The sequence below is a fragment of the Anser brachyrhynchus genome, assembly GCF_964034855.1.
Source record: "Anser brachyrhynchus genome assembly, chromosome: 3".
Taxonomy (NCBI): Eukaryota; Metazoa; Chordata; class Aves; order Anseriformes; family Anatidae; genus Anser; species Anser brachyrhynchus.
The window spans coordinates 124,967,782-124,983,678 of NC_137696.1; the positions used below are offsets into that span (position 1 = coordinate 124,967,782).

The following is a 15,897-nucleotide window of genomic DNA, read 5'->3' on the forward strand; positions in this document are numbered from 1 at the left end:
AGCGAGCCAGTGGTCCCAAATCCTTGCAAGCTGAGGGACGAGGCTTTCTGGGGACGGGAGGATTGGCCGCGTCTGGCTCGGGCTCTGCCCTCCTCGCCACGTTTTACCCCGAGGCTTTCGGTTTACGCCGGGCCGAGCAGCGATGCTCGGCAGCCCCGCACCCCGATGTGCCAACCCCGGGGGAACGGGTCCCCGCTCCGCCACCCGGGGAGCCTGCGGGGCGGATTAGAACTCCCGAAATGTTTTTAATTCAAGCGTTAATTTCCCCGCAAGCGGGATCGGGGGAGGCGTCAGCCGTCGCCCGGTTAGCGAGCCGGGGGGCGCGAGGGATGAGGTGCGGGCCTGGGGGGGGGCTCCTGCGGCCTTTTGGGGGGACCCCGAGCGATCAGCGGCCCCAACCCCAAAATGGGGGGGGGGGGGGGGTCTCACGCCCCCCTCCTCCTGCTCCTTCGCAGGGCTTTGGCCGAGCCGTGCCGAGCCGTGCCAGGGGCGGGCGCTGCAGCCGTGCCTGCGGGAGGAGCCGCTGCTGCGGTGCCGCCCCCCCCTCGGTGCCGCCCCCGAGCCGGCAGAGCCGGGCCCGGGCACCGCCGTTTTCAGGCGAACCGAGCCGGGCCGGGCCGGGGCAGCAGCAGCGATGTACGGTGAGTGCCTGCGGAACCGGGCCGGGGCCGTGCGAGACCCCCGCGTTGGGTTCAGGGCGCCTCGGCCGGGCTCTGCGCCCCCCCCCCGGGGTGTCCCCGCTCCGGTGTTTGTGGGGGGGGCCTCGTCCTGGACCGGCTCGGGGTCCCCCCCCCTTCCTGGGGGTGTCCCCTCTTTGGGGTCGGAGGGATCCCGGGCTTGTGTAGGGCCGTGCACCCCCTCTTTTTCTGGGGGTGCCCCCTCGGAGGGGTGGGGGGAACCTCGGTCCTATATAGGGCTGCGTGACCCCATAGTGGCTGGGGGGTGCCCCCTCTTTGGGGTGGGGGCACCTCCGTCCTGGGAGCACCCCCGGTTATTGGGGGGTGACCCTAAAGGCTTGGGGGGGGGGGGGGGCCTTTGGTCTTGTACAGCGCCGCGCGTCCCCCCGGTTACGGGGGGTGACCCCTCTGTGGGGCTGGGACACACGCGGTGGCCCCATAAAGGGCTGTACACCCCCTTTATCAGTGGGGCATTGCCCTGTTCCTGGGGGGGGGGGTCTTTTAACCTCCCCCCTCCCCATTAACCGCGTTAGCAGCCCAGGTTCCTGGGGTCGTGTGCTCCCCAGGGCCGGGAGGGAAAGCTCCTTTATGGGACTGCTGTCCCCGGATTATGGGGGAATCTCTCAGTCCTTTGTGTGGGGAAGCCTGGAGTGCTGTGTAGGGTTCTCCAGCTCCACCTGGTTACTTGGGGGGGGGTCCCACACCCCCCACCCGTAGCAGGAGAGATTTGGCCCTATATACGAGCACCCCCTGCGATGCTGGGGGCTTGCTGGTCCTGACGTAGAGCTCGGCCCTATATACCCCCACGCACCCTGGGGCGTTCGGACCTCGTCGACCCCAAGGCCGCCCTGGAAGCGCAGCGGGGTGATGATGCCAGGCGTAACGGGGAGCAGCTGGCCCAGCAGCTGGCCGCCCCCCCCCCCCCCACCCCGCGCTAAGCTGCCCGGAGATTTTTGGGAAGGGCTCGGGGGGGGGTGGCCGGGTGGCAGCGGGCTCTTAAATCCTCCCTCCCCGCTGCCCGAGCATCCTTCCCGAGCTGTCGGCGCGGGGGAGAGCGCTGCGGAGGTGGGAACCCCGTCTCCCCGGGGCCCCCCAGGTTTGTGGGGTCGCTGCTGGCTGAGCCCCCCCTTCCCCGCTCAGCGAGGAGCCGCGGTGCCAGGGGTGAGCACAGCATGGGCACGGTGCTTTCCGCCACCCCTGCGCGACGGGGTGCTGGATTTCGGGGGTGCTGGATTTCGGGGGTGCTGGATTTCGGGGGTGCTGGATTTCGGGGCTCTCCGGGGCCGCACGCGGAGCGGGGCCGCGTTGGGATGCCGCACGGAGGGGGGGGAGAGGAGCGGAGCCGGCGGCTTTGGGGAGTGGATTTCCACCTAGCGGGGCCGCGGGGAGGGAGGCCGAGGCGGAACGCCTGGTTTCCTCTCCTTTTTTTCCCCTCTCCTCCCCTCATCGCGGTGCTGACTCCTCCGTGGCCCTCCCGTTGAGTCATTCAGGTCTCCCAGCCGGTATTTTTCCACCCGCAGAACCGGGGGGGGGGGGACGCTTCCTTCCCCCTCCTTGCCCCGGGGCAGCTTGCGGTGTACGCACGGCTGCCGCAAGCCCTGGGGACACGGCAGCCCCTCGCTGCCCCCGATAGCCGAGCCCGTCTGTCTGGCTCCAAATCGGAGCTGCGAGACCCCAAAAGCCCCGGTGTCGGGCTTGTGGGGTGGCTGGGGGGTGACGCGCTCCGCTCGTCCCTCGGATGCCCGCGGGGAGGTGACCCCGTGCCACATCTGGGCCGCAGCTCCTCCGCTAGCGTCTCGGGGACGCCCCCCGCCCCGAAATCCGCGGTCTCGGGGACGCCCCCCGCCCCGAAATCCCCAAATCCGCGGCGTTTCCTCCCGGGACGTAGGGTGAGGAAGGGCAGAGCGTCCCCGGGGGACCTGAATGCGAAGCTGAGGACAAACGCCGGGCCGGTCCCTTCGCCCGTAGCGCCGGGCGCTGCTGCGGCTCGCGGGCCTGGAGAGCTTCCAGGAGCTGGCAAAGCTCCGCGGGACGCTTCGGATGATGCGAGGCGCGTTAGGGATGCGCGGGATTATCGGTATCTCTTTAATCTCTCTTTTAACCGTCCCTTGGCCTGCGGGAGGGATTAGGTGGGTGCCTGGGTGGGGGAGTTTTGCTCCGCGGGCAGGACGCTCACTCCATTTTGGGGACCTGCCTGGCTCCCGGGGAGGCGTTTTAGGGGCACGGTGCCCTCCCGCCCTGCACATCCGTCCCTCTAACCCCGCAGCGCTGCCATTCGTGTGCACGAGGCGAGGGCTTTCGGGGGAGCTCTGCCCGGCTTCTGCCCGCCTCTGGTTTCCTTTCCCAGCCGCCGGTGAAAATGGGAGAACTGAGCCGCGAGCCCAGCCCGGGCAGCTGGTGTCGAGCGAACCAGGCGCGTGGTTTTGTGAGCCCGGGCCTTCGTTTCGCTCTTCCCATCTCCCGTGGGAGCTCGCTGTCCCGAGCCGGGCTCAGGGCTTAGCTCCTCCTCGGGGTGTTTCACGGCACGGGAGCTGGGGTCCTGCTCGTGGGCTGGTGACCGAGCCTGGTCGCCCCGTGTCTGGGGGCTCTCTGAGGGTCCCGGCCTCACCGCCGAGCACCGCGGTCTCCAGGAGGCAGGGGCTGAAACCCGAAATCCCTGCGAAAGGCGGAGCGAGCCCGGTGGGCTGCGAGGCTGCGGGACCGGGTTCGCGGGCACAGCGTGGGGTGAGAGGCGGCAACGCCGGGGTTGGGATGGAGTTCGCGGTCCCTTGGGTGCTTCCCAGCGGGGTTTGGCAGCCGCAGGGCCCCGTCGGAGCCGCGGGGCCAGCCTTTGAGCTGTACTCAGCCCGGGCAGCCACGGGGTTTGTTTCCGCCACGCTCCCTCGCTGCGCTTTCTCCTCCCACACCGGAGGAGCTGGAAATAGAGGTTCCCTTTTTTCGGCGGCGGGGGAAAGGAGGCTTTTCGGCTACCCGGGGAGGAGGCGTTGCCGGTGGTGGGCGCCAGCAAGGTCCCTGCGAGCCGCCTGGGGCTGCCAGCGTGCCACCGAGCCGCAGCCGGCAGCGGATGGGTTTGGCGCTGAATAAATCGCGCTCGGTGGGACTGGATGGCTCAGCGGGGGAACGTGAAGCGCAATTAAGCTCTCCACAAATTAATTCAGCGCTCGTGGAGGAAAAGGGGCTGGTTGTGGCGCCGGGGGCTTTCCCGAGCTGCTCAGCCACAGCTCTCCTTCGGGTTTGTGCGAAGCCTCGTTGGCTGCGGTCGTGTCCAGGGCTTTATTTCGGGCACACGTCAGACGGCACCCGCGCGTCCGGCAGCGTTTGACGTCTGCAGTGAAGACGGGGACTCCTGCCCGGAGCGAGCGCCGGAGGTCGGGACGGTGCCAGGCCGGTAGCCGGCGTCGCTCACGTCGAAGCTCATCAAGCCCGACAGCTTGAGGGCTCTGCTAATTGGTCGCACAAGCGGTAATTGCACAAGCAGACGCGCTCCCAGGGACGCTGAGCTCTTCGCAGCGCCGTGGCTCTGTCGCAGGGCGCTCTGCTCCCCTGGCGCCTGGAGTTGTTCCCCCCCCCGGCCTCCGCAGGGGCTGCCGACAGCTCAGGAAGGATGGAGGAAAGCGTGGCCCTGGTGCTTTCATCTCACTTCTCCCTAAACGAGGCAGCTCGGTTACGTTTCCTGCCGAAACTGCAGCTAGCTGCGGGCTTTGATTTAGCAAATCTGGAGGAAACGGGGAACCACGAGAAGGCGTCCGGTCAGCCCCTCGCGTTAAACCTCGCCGCGTTTTTGTGAGGCGCGCGCAAATCTTTTCCTTCCCTTTCCTTGGAAAACCTTTCCAGCTTGCAAGCCTCCCCGTGTCCTCTGTGCTGCGCGGGGCAGGGTCCTGGGCTCCCGGGATGAACCCGCCTCTTACCGAAGCAGGTTTTGGAGGCCGTGGACCTTAACCCAGCTCTTAACTACGCAGATTTTGGGAGGCTGCCCCTGCGTGCGGGACCTGCACCAAAACCACCGCGTCCACGCCGTGCCCAGCGAACGTCCCGCGTCGAGGAGCCGGAGGCGAGCCGAGGCCGGAGTTTTTGAGTGAAATTTCCTGCCGTTTAAGCTCTTTCCTCCCCCAGCTCTCCCGCTGCCGTGCGTTGTGTAATGAACCCAGCCGCCCCTTAAGGCGCTTAACTCCCCTTCTCCTCCCCTCGGCTCGCCGCCGCCCGCCTGCCGGGTACCTGACGCCAACCTTCACGCGTGGTCCCCCCCCCCCCCCCCCCGATGCAGGGGGGTCGGTGTGGTTTTAACGCCCGGGTCTAATCACCGCCGGGGAATATTAATTAATCTGGCTGCCGCCGAAGCTTGGCGCGCGTGCCGCGGTGTCGGCCCGGCGGGCGCAGCCGGGTGGTGAAGCGTAAATAACGGGCGGCCAAATCCGTCACGGCTGCGTGCTGCCGGCGGGGCTGATTCGTGCCCGCCCCCACGTAACCGTGGGGTCGCCGAAGCTGCGTTTGGTGCCTCAGCACCTCGATGAGGCGACGATCCTTCTCGAGGTTGGGCAGGGCGGGCCCAGCAGTGACGCTGGGTGCTCCGCACCTCTCCGGGACGAGACCCTGGGGATCCGTGCGCGCGTTCCCAGCCTTTGGAAGCGGGGAGCGAGGAGGAAGCGGCAAGTTTGGAAGGAGGCAGCGCGTTTGGGCAAATCCGGGTGGGCTTCGGCCACGCCAGCCCCGAAACCGGCGTGGATTTGGCCGCCAAAACAGCTCCCCCGTAGGGTCGCCGCATGGGGGAACCGTCATGGGGCGACGTGTTGGTCCCCCCCCCCAGGCCGTGGTGTGTGCGCCCTGGTGGAGGTAAGGCAGGAGCAGGGTGCGGAGGAGCGCCGGGGGAAGCTGCAGGTTTAATTGCTCAGCTAAAAGGCTCTGCACCTTCCCCAGCTCTGCCTGCCCCGTTACGTGTGTCGGAGCCGGGGGGTCTCCCTCACCTTTTTATGGCCGCTCGCTCTTTGCACAGGGATGTCGTGGATGGCTCGGGCTGGCGTCCAGCTCCCCTCCTGGCTCAGGGGCTGCCGCAGCCTCACCCCGTTCCCGTGCTGGGTGCCACGAGGACGTCGGGCTGTGGTTTTAGTCGGTGCCTGGCGCTTTCAGGTCTCTTAAATGCAATTAGAGGGAAATTTACTGGCGTGCTTCACAGCTCTGCCGTCCCGATTTACATCGGGATCCGCCCTGGCTCAGCGCGGGGCCTGCTGGCACCGAAGCTGGGTTTTTGGTGGTGTTTTCCTGCTTCTTCACTTGGTGACGGGAGCTCACAGGAACGCTTAAGGGAAGCCTTTCCCTTGGGAGGGCTTCCTGCTGCTCCAGGGATGGTTTTTGGGCAGGAGCGGGACCCGCAAAGCGGTGCCCGACGGAGCCACCGGCACCCATCAAGGCGCCGAATCTCCGAATCCGCCCCTTCTCCCTGCTGGCATTGCTTATTTCTCGCCTTCCCCGACATCTTTTCCCCTCTTGACGTGACCTGGGGCTCCCAGCTCCATCCTGCCCTGCGGGGACCAGGACCGAAAGGTCTCCGGGCCAGCCCGAATATTGCTCGGTGACATTTCCAACAACATTTCTGACGCGGAGATCTCGTCCTTCGCCCCAGGCGGGTTTACCCGCCGGGTGCCGAAGTCCCGAGGGATTCGGAGGCTGGGCACGGAGGAGGCTCGCACGTCGGGCACGTAAATGAGATTTTGCTAAGCAGATTAGGGGAAGGTGTCCGCTTTGGTGCGTGGCTCGGGGGGAGACGGCAGCGGGCTGGCAGCGCGCTCCCTGCTTTTGGGCCCCAGTTCCCACCTGGAGCTGAGCGAGCGACCTTCGCGGCGTATTGGATGGAACGAGGGATTTTGCTTGATTTAAATAAGATTCATTTGCCATCAGTCGGTGTGCCCTTATTAAGGAAATTCCGCGCCTCGAATAGCGCGTCCGTGAGGCTTTCCGGCGGGGTTTATCGCCGGCCTGCCGCTAAAATGGGGAGAGGGGAGGGGGCTCACGGGGAAAGGGTCAAGGGCAGCGCGTGGGGGGAGAGTGTGCGGCCGTTACGGGCTGTGAGCTGTGTCCCGCTCTCCTCTGGCCGCTCTGCCAGCCCAAAAGCCCCGTTACAACCTGACTTTGTGGGTTCCCCGCCTTATTCCCTCCACGGGGGGGGGGTCACGTCGTGTTTCTCCGTGCCTCAGTTTACCCCTTCTTTAAGAAAACCTGTGTCCGTGGTTCTCAGAGCTGCAGGCTTGCCGGCGGGAGGAGGGCGTGCAGCACCGCGCGGGTCCGTCCCCGTGCATCCCGCATCCCTGGCTGCTCTTTTGGGGCCAGCTGCCACCCGCTGAGCCTCCGCCTTATTAGCGCTGCCCACGCTGCTCGTCTGCCAGCGACGCTAACAAGGGGCAGCCTTGAATGAGAGCTTTGGACCCTCGGGGACCTCGCCGGACCGACCCCTGCACCCTGTCCCCGTGTCCCCCCCCCCCCCCAAGGGATGCTCCCCAAAACGCCCGGCTCCCCAACCACCCCCGCGCACCCGCCGGCGGAGCGAAGCCAGCGCCGCGTTCCCAGCTGCCATCGGAGCCGCCTGGGTGACTCAGCAGCCGCGCTGAAAGCTCCCTTATTTATTTCAACGCCTGCTCCCGCTCGGCTGAGCATCGCCCCGCAGCGATGCTGCTGCTGCCGCCGCCGCCGCCACCGGGCCGGCCCCGCTCGCGGCGCTGCGAGGCCGAGAGCGGCGCCCCGAGCCCCCCGCCTTCGCCCCGGCCGCGATGGCTTTGAGCGGCTGGGTGCTGAGCCCCGCGCTGCAGCTCTGCGCCGCCGGCCCTGCCCGCTCCTGGGAGATGCTGCACGTGGCCGGAGCAGGTACAGTGTCCGTGTCCCCCCCCCCCCCTCCCAGATTGCTTTTTTTTGGGGTGCTGGGTTGGGTTTGGGAGAGGGGAGCCGCTCCTCTCGGCTGCTGGTGGCACCAGCCTGGCCGCGGGGGTTGTTGCCAGCCCTGGCGCTAAGATTTGGAGCCATCGGGGACATTCTGTGCAGCCCAAACAGCTGATACTGGGACCAGAATTTATTTATTTATTTATTTATTTATTTATTTATTTATTTATTTCTCTCTGGAGAGCCCTTAGGGGAGGGGAAATAAAGCGAGGAAAAAACCTTCTGTTTCCTTCAGGCTCCGTGCTATTTTTGCTCCGGTTTCTTCAAGGTTCGCGGTCTCCCCCGTCTGTGCGGACATTTTGTCCGTCCGGGCTGGGTCAAAGCTGACGGAAGGCAGGGATTCGGGACGGGAAAGTTCCTCCCGGTTCGATGCAAACGGGCAGGGTGAGAGCGCCCGGCTGCGGCGAGCTCAGCCCTCGTACGAGGCATCGGAGAGTCGTGCCCGGAGCTGCTGCCCCGATACGAGGCTTTGTCCTCCCTCCGGCTGGAGCTGGGCCCTGTGGGATCCTGCCCGCGGGTGTCCCGGCGTGGTTTTGGGTGCGGGCAGCAGGGTGCTGGCCTCCCCCATCCAAAAAGAGCCCCAAATGCTCCCTTTGGGGGGTGGCGGTGCCTGGTCCCCCCCCGGCAGGCACCTCGGGGCTTCGTCTCTGTCCTGCTGCTGCTCTGCCTGCAGGTGAGGCCTCGAAAAACCTCGTTCTTGGAGAAGAAAGGGTCACGCCGGGTGAGAGGGAAGGCACTGGCTTTAATTAAGTAATTATTATCGATGGAGCCCTGCCGGGTCTGCTCCTGGCTCCGTTCGTCAGGGCGAGGGCGGCAGCTTGGGAACGTGGCTGCTCTCCCAGGGTTCGGCCTGAGAAACACTCCCAAGTCCCGCAGCTGGAGTGGGGGATAAGTGCCCGCGAGGCTGCGGGATTTAATGGTATCGCTTACGGGGAAGCCCGCCGGGTATTTTGTAGGGTGAGCTGGTGGGCCCCGGGTTTATGGGGTCGCTGGGAGCCGGCGGGGTGGGGTAAGTCGTGCTGCTGCTGTCCCGGGCGAAGGGAAGGCACTAAAAGGATTCAGGGGAGAGATCGTCAGGCGCTCGTTTGTGCGAAAGGCAAACGAGAATTTATTACGAGGCCAGATTAAAGGTACTTTGGGGAGGAAAAGAACAATCGATGCGAGGCGGCTGAGAGGAAGGAGCGCAGCGGGTACGGCGACCTGGAAGCAAACCAGGACAGCGGAGGGCGTTGCAGGGCGAGCACGAGAAGGAAGGAGCTCCGTGCCGCCCCAGTTCCTGGAAGTGCTGCTCCTGGGCACCCCAAATGGGACCCCAAAAGCAAAGGGCTGAGCACGGCGCGGTGCCGCCTTCCGGCGGGGGCGGTCACCGGCTCCCCCCCCCGGCACGGCTTTGTCCCCTTAGCCAAAAAGCAGCCCCGCGTTGCTCACGCCTCCCCGGGGCTTTGGGGTGGCTGGCAGCATCCCGCTCCACGGGGATCCCACAGCATCCCGGTGACGCCGGGGCCAGGAAAACACGGGGCTGGAGCTGGGGGACCCGGGGGTGCGAAGGGCAGCGCGCCCACCGAGCTTTGGGGTTTGTTTGGTTTTTTGTTTTGTTTTAAACCAACAAACTCTGCAGGTGTTTCTCGGCGGCCAGCGCTGGCGTGGCTTCGTGCTTCCCCTTTAGCAGCTCCCCAAAAATGGAGCGGGGCAGGGCAACCGGTTTGGGACGTTTGGTGGCTGGGGCTTCGCTCCCAATCAAGGAGAGTTTAATTAACGCCCCACAAAGGGCGTTTTGGCCCTCGGAGAGTCATGGCTCATGCATGGGGAGACGAGCTGCTGCGGCGGTGGAGGCACCCCAAAAAGAGGGGCTGCGCGCGGTAACCCCCGGCTCCTGCCCCCGGTTCTGGGTGGTTTTACCTGGCGCTGTCACCGCTGAGCGCGGCGCCGTGGGTTGTGGGGTGGCACCGTGAGGCGCACGGGTGGCTTGGTGTCCTCGTGGGGGTACAGGGACTGCCGTCCCCTGCTGTCCCGCGGCCCGGAGCTAGGGGGAGAGTCGGGGGCGCTTGGCGGTGCTCAGCAGCTCAGCTTGGGGGCTGCGAGCGGGAAAACGCGTCTTCCTTTCACAATTCGCAACGAGGTGTGCCCTCTTCCTTTTCTTCCTTCTTGGCCCGAGGACCTGCGGAAGATCTGAGATACAGAGACCCAAATTCAAGGGAACTTTGTACCTCAGGGCGCTGCTTTCGTGGGTGAGAGAAGCAGCCCTGCGGTCCCACGTCAAATGGCGCTGGTCAACAGCCAATTCCCTGCCTCTCAGCTGCGGTTTTCTTCCCGGTTTTGTTTTTTGTTTTTTTTTTTGGCTGCAAAAAGCTGGGTTGTCGGCAGGCTGGTGCCCTGCGCTGCAAGCCGGTGCCGCTGAATCCGGGGATGTTTTTTCCACCAAGGGCATCTCCACGCAGGGCTTTGCCCAGGAGCTGAGGATTTTGGCCCCGCTCACCGGCTCCGGCTCCTCTCTTCCAGGTGTGTGCGGCTGCTGCGGCGCCCTGCGTCCCCGCTACAAAAGGCTGGTGGACAACATCTTCCCCGAGGACCCAGAGGTAAACCAGGCGCTGCTTCATGCGTCCGTGCTCTGGGGGGCTGCCCAAAACGGCTCCCGGGAGGCGGAGGGGGGGTGCTCTGCCTTCCTAAAACCGCGCGGGGAGGAGTGGTTTCACTTCAAATCCGGTTTGTGGAGAGGAAAAGCAGCTTCTGAGAGCGGGGCCCTCTTAAAGCTTCAGCTCGGAAGCTGCTTACGCTGCCTGGAGGCAGGGAAGTCGGTGCCCCGCCTGCTGCCCTGCTGAATGGGGGACGGGGATGCCCAAGGGCTCCGCCAGCTGCTCCGGGAGCATCCCAAACCTGGGCTCTTTGTCTCCGTTTCACAGCCGAGACGCTGCCAAAACGGTTCGGGCTGTGTTCACAGCGTGTGGGGTGCTCCGTGGAGGTTTCCGCCAGGGTCGCCCTCAGCTGTGGCACGTCAGAGGGCACTAAGCTGGGGCCAAATGCAGCCCCCATTTGCGTTCCCCAGCGTTCAAGGAGTGGGGAAGTGCTAGGAGGTGGCTGGGGTGCTCCGGGCACCTGCCGTCGCCGCCAAGGTTTGCTGCAGACGCTCCTGATGTTCGCTGGCTCTGGCCGGGAGGCCCTGACGCCCTGCCTTGCTCTCTTTCAGGATGGGCTGGTGAAGACCAACATGGAGAAGCTGACGTTTTACGCCCTGTCGGCCCCGGAGAAGCTGGATCGCATCGGTGCCTACCTCTCCGAGCGGCTCATCCGCGACGTGAGCCGGCACCGATACGGGTGAGGGCTGGGAGGCTGTTTCGGGCCCCCTCTGTCATCGGCATAAAGACGGGCCAGGAGATAGGAGCGGGGTCTTGGGTAAGGGGGATGTGTGGGGAACCCAGCTCGCCCGTGTGTTCTAGGGTGTCCCGAAGCTTTTAGCATGCTGCAGAGGGACTGCGGCGTGTCCTGCCTCCAGAAGTGAGATGTGGGAGCCCGCAGGGATGTGCAAACTCCTGGCAAAGTTGCAAGGGGCCGGGCAAGCTGGGAGCTGCGCAGCATTTCCCTGGGGTTGCGATGCCTCTGCTGGAGGGGTCTGCGTGCGTACAGCATTCGTCCCCCGCTGCAGGGCTGCCATCGTCCCCCTGGGACATCGCGAGGAGCCTGCGGCACCCTCCTGGCCTCCCAAAGCCCGCAGCGACGTTTGCAGAGCCAGCGGGAAGTCTGGCTACGGACAAGCGTGTCCGTGGTGGGGCTGCCCTTGCTAGGGGTTAGTCAGGACCCTTCTGGGTGTGCCGCAGCCCGTCCACATCTCCGCGGAGCCGCGCTGACGTGGCCCAAGCGGGACCAAGGATGAGGGGCAGTGCGCTGATGCTTTTCAGGAGAGCACGTGGGGGGGATGCGTTGGGCTGCCTGGGGATTGCCGTGTTGGCTCTGCCCGGCTTGGTCCCACCCGGGCCCCGTTCTCTCCACGTTCCCACCCCGCAAGGCTTTGCCGTGTTTACTGCAGGGAGAGGCAGCACCCGCCTGGAAATAGCTGAGTGCCCTGATTAGAAGCACCGGGGGAGCTCGGGGGGGTGGGTGGGGGGATCCTTTCCCTTTGAAACAGCTCCTGGATTGATCCTTGCCGTCTGCTGAACAAAGCCACGGCTCAGCTTCGTGGCGCGAGCTCCAGCCTGCCTGTCATCCCCGGGGGGGGAGAGAAGCCAGCAGCCCGCCTCAGAAGCGTGAGAGCTGGCAAACCTTCAAAGCCTCGTCCGCATTCACCCGTCACCGGGAGGGACAGGGCGTCCAAAGCTCTGCCTGGTGTTCCGCGGCTGGGCGGCTGTTAACGGGGCTCTGCTCGCGATGCCGGGAGAAGAAAGGCTGTCGGAGAGGTTTGACGTCTAATGGCAAGCCTCGGCGGGGGGACGTGTTCCCTCCCCGTCCTCCTGTGCGTGCAGGCTAAGTTTTGAAGCCTGGTTTGAAACGTCCCCGAAAGAGAAGTCACGCTGTCGCGGTAATATCGGACACGTGGCGTCGTTCTCAGCCTCCTTTCCTCCCAGAAAGGGGCTTGATGCTTCCTGCCGCTTGTTGGTCACCTCTTCCTGCCCTTTTTCCCTCTGGGCCGCTTTTAACCCAGTTTGACAGATGGGTCGGAGCCTGGCAGGCCCAGGAATACTCGGCTGCTGATTTTCACGGGATCTGGACGAGCTGTAGCGGTGTCTGAAGGACAGGCTCCACTCGAGCATGCAGCCAGGTTTCTCCACTTCCTGGGGCCTCGGGAGAAAGGATCAGTCTTGCTGTGTTTTATCAGCTGGAACCTGGAAGCTCAGGACTTATTCCTTCCCGTGAGAGGGCAGTTTTCCTCTCCAGCTGCCCTTTAATGTGCACTCGGGGCTGGCACGGGGCAGATCTTGTCAGCCTCCTTGTGAGCTCGCTGCGTCGAGCTGCTTCTGGGTGTCACCCGGGCAGATCTGGCCGCGCGAGGAGCTGGAGCACAAAATCGAGGTTGAAGGATGAATCGTGCTCGGGATAAAGAGCACAGGTCTGTGCCTGCCACCTGCTTCCTCGGCTGCGGCAGGAGATCCGGGCCCGATGCAAGCTGCTGTGATGCTTGATTCAGAGCTGCGCAGAAAGCAGGAGTCAGGGGGAGGTGGTAAAGAGACAGAAAGTTTGTTGTGCTCTGTGTCTTGGTGTTGGATCCATGTCAGGTGTTTGGGTACGTCGAAGGTCCTGCAGGAGTCAGAGGCACGAAACTGTGCAGTCGCTGCTTTTGTTTCTTTTTTTTCGCTTGACTGTTTTGGGCATCTTCAGCTGGAATAAATATCTGCTCGCAGCGGTCGGAGGTCGCGGTTTGCTTCTCCCCTGGGCTTTGCGCGTGCACGGGGGGCAGTCGGCAGCTCTGGCACAAGCAGCTCCGGCTGCTGCAGCGTTCCTGAGCCAGATGCAGCGAGCGCCGCAGGGCCAGCCTGCGAGCCGCAGGCTTCCCCGGAGCCGCCGCGAGCAGCCGGTCCCATTTGTCTCGAAGACGCGAAGTGCCACCCGACAAATCCCGCGATCGGTCGCCACCTCTGGAATGGGCCCGCGATTGAGGTTCAGCGCTGGGCACGAGGCTTTCCGGCTTCCTCTGGAGGCAGGAGTGTGGCAGGAACGGTTTAAGAAAGAGCCTGGGTCTAGCTCCTGCTGGAGGAAATGCTTCTCGCCCCAGGAACTTCGGTGGTCCTGGGAATATACTTTGCTGTGCCGAAATACGAAATTTTTTTTCGGAGCACGTCAGTCTGAGTCCAGCGGCAGTGCGGCCTCATCCTGTCCCTCCTCCCTGGCCAGGGCTGGATCTGCGAGGGCTGCTGCCCTTGATGCTGAGCCTGCTTTGTCCCAGCACTCCCCCGCAGGACGTAAAGACCGGCTGAAGGCAAGGGGAGCCCGGAGGGGACGCGGGGAGGGCTGCACGGTGTTGCTGGCAGCCCTGGTCCTGGGACAGCCGGGTCTTCCTTAGGAGGAGGGATGCTGGGGGCAGCCTAACAACCCCCGGAGGTTATTTAGGGTGTAAACTTTTCCCCGTTGGGTCAGCTGGGGCAGAAGGTGGGCGTTAGGTTGGCTTGACTGGGGAGCACCCGGGCGGTTTGGGAGGAGGGGGGAAGAGGGAGGGCCGTGGGGCTGCGCCCGTGCTGACCCCGACCTCTGCCCGCTCCCAGGTATGTGTGCATCGCCATGGAGGCCCTGGACCAGCTCCTTATGGCCTGCCACTGCCAGAGCATCAACCTCTTCGTCGAGAGCTTCCTGAAGATGGTGGCGAAGCTGCTGGAGTCGGAGAAGCCCAACCTGCAGATCCTGGGGACCAACTCGGTGAGTAGCAGCGCAGGGGGGGAGGCGGCGGCGCCCTGCTGCCCCTCTCCTCGGCCCCTGCGTCCCTGCACGGGGCCGGGGCAGAAAACCCCGCCGGGACAGGGGCGAGTGCATGTGGGTGAGGGTTTAGGATGTCCCCCCCGCGCGCGTCCTGCGGTGCGTGAGGTTTCTGAGCCCCCAGCAGCGCTGCCCGCGTGCCGTCTCCGCCGCTCGCTGCCTGCGATCTCTGCCGCTGTGCCCCCGGCTCTCGAATTCCGCTTTTCCGAAAGCAGCCTGAGGACACGGGGGGCTGTCAGCGGCCTCAGACAATAGCCCGACTTAGGATGATCCCCGCGGATTTGGGGAGCTCTTTGTGCTCATAAAAGGCCTGGCTTAATCAGAGCAAATAAATGGCTTTGCCAGGCCGGGGATGTGTCAGTCGCAGCCGTGAAATGAGCGGCGCGAACGAGCGAGGTGACGTCCAAACTGCTGATCCCGGCTGGCAGCCGGCGGGGATGCTCGTGAGCTGCCTTCCTGCTGGGGGACAGCTTGCTCCTTGCCGGTTTTACTGGGAGTACTGGGTGTACCTAAAAAAAAAAAAAAAAGAGGGGTTAGGTGAAGCCGAACCTCCTTCGGGCAGCAGGGTGGACGAGGCAAATGTCTTGAGTGTCTGGGAAATTCAGGGGCAGCTCAGCCCTGATCTTTCTTTCTCTGCTGCGTGATGGGAGAGGGACGGGCAGAGGCGCGGAGACCTCTCACACCCCCTTCTCCCTGGCTGCTGAGTGCTCCCGGCTGAGAGCGCTGGGAGCTGCCCGTCGGCAAACCTATTTATTCATCCTCAGCTCGGGGAGGAGCAGGAGCATCGATCGCCCGGCGGGACCGGGCTGCCTGCTGCCGACAGCACCTTGCCGCGGTGTTTTTACCGTGGCGATGCCACCACAAGCCCCAGGTTTGCTGCAGGGGGAAGCTCCTCGGGATGGGAGCAGGATCTCCAGGCATTACCCTCGTCCCTCTGCGCCCGAGGGTGCCCCGACACAGGCACCCCGGAGCAGGAGGCACCGTGTTTCCGTGGTTTAACCGTGGGCAGCAGTCGGTGGTGGATGCTGTAACGAGGGGTCCAGATCAGGAGTGACGATTTAACGGCTTTTCCTTTGGTTTCCCGGAGCGTGGCGGCGTTCGGAGGGCAAACAGCACAGGAACCCTTGCGGGCTCTCATGGAGGAGTGGGTAATGATAACGAGCCACTTCTCCCTGGATCTGCTAACAAGGAACGCGCCTCGGGCTCGGGCTTAATTAGTGGGTGCCGTCTTCGAGCAGCCTGCACAATAACGGAGCCGATGGCGAAGGCGGGAGGAGGTTGTTTATAGAAACCTGCTCCCAGTGAGTCATTCTGCGTGAAATCTCTCCTTCCACACACCTCCCTCCTCGCCGCGAGCTGCAGAGGGGCTGCCAGGACCGGCACGGCAGCAGCAGATAGCCAGCGGCCCGCGATCGCCACAGCCCCTCCTTGGGTAATCCCCGGGGTGAACATACGGAGCGGCAGCTCAAATCCACTTTGGTTTCTCATCCTCGTTCAGAGGCTGCCGGGCAGCGTCCCTGCTTCGGGTAGGAACCGTCTGGTTTCCAGCCCAGCGTCGTCCCCGCTTTATTTTTCCTCAAACCGTCACGGGTCTGTCGTTTAAGCGGCTCTTCCCCCTCCTCGATGTGCCTCTTCTGATGCGTTTGTGTCTGATGGACTTCCAGGCGGCAGCGTTACCCCTGCCCAGCCCCACGGCCCTTCAAACCACAGCAGGAGCAGCGTTGTGGTCCAGCGTTTTAGATTTTGGCGGTGGGAGATGGGTCACGGAGCCCCAGAGCCAGCTTTTCAGCTTTGTTTTCAGCAACGGATCTCGCACGAAGCCCTTTCCCTGAAGGTTTGGTGCCCTCCCTGCCAGCCTGGCTCTCGCTGGGACTTTTCCATCCATGCTTTTTGCCCCGGG

The 15,897-nt window shown here is 64.5% G+C and overlaps 1 protein-coding gene across 8 annotated transcripts in view; it reads left to right on the plus strand.

The window, feature by feature from the left end:
* The window catches only part of EFR3B (EFR3 homolog B), a 38,880-nt gene that overhangs the window by 3,561 nt on the left and 19,422 nt on the right, over positions 1–15,897 (plus strand). For 3 of the 8 annotated variants that reach the window (XM_080585507.1, XM_080585506.1, XM_080585509.1), the window contains 3 exons: positions 10,101–10,177; positions 10,786–10,913; positions 13,790–13,940. In XM_080585507.1, coding sequence (XP_080441633.1) covers positions 10,101–10,177; positions 10,786–10,913; positions 13,790–13,940 — 356 coding nt within the window. Of the gene's footprint in view, positions 1–455; positions 642–1,999; positions 7,530–10,100; positions 10,178–10,785; positions 10,914–11,692; positions 13,507–13,789; positions 13,941–15,897 lie in introns of those variants that run through there. The other 5 variants (XM_080585508.1, XM_080585510.1, XM_080585504.1 and 2 more) reach the window with 5 other exon arrangements.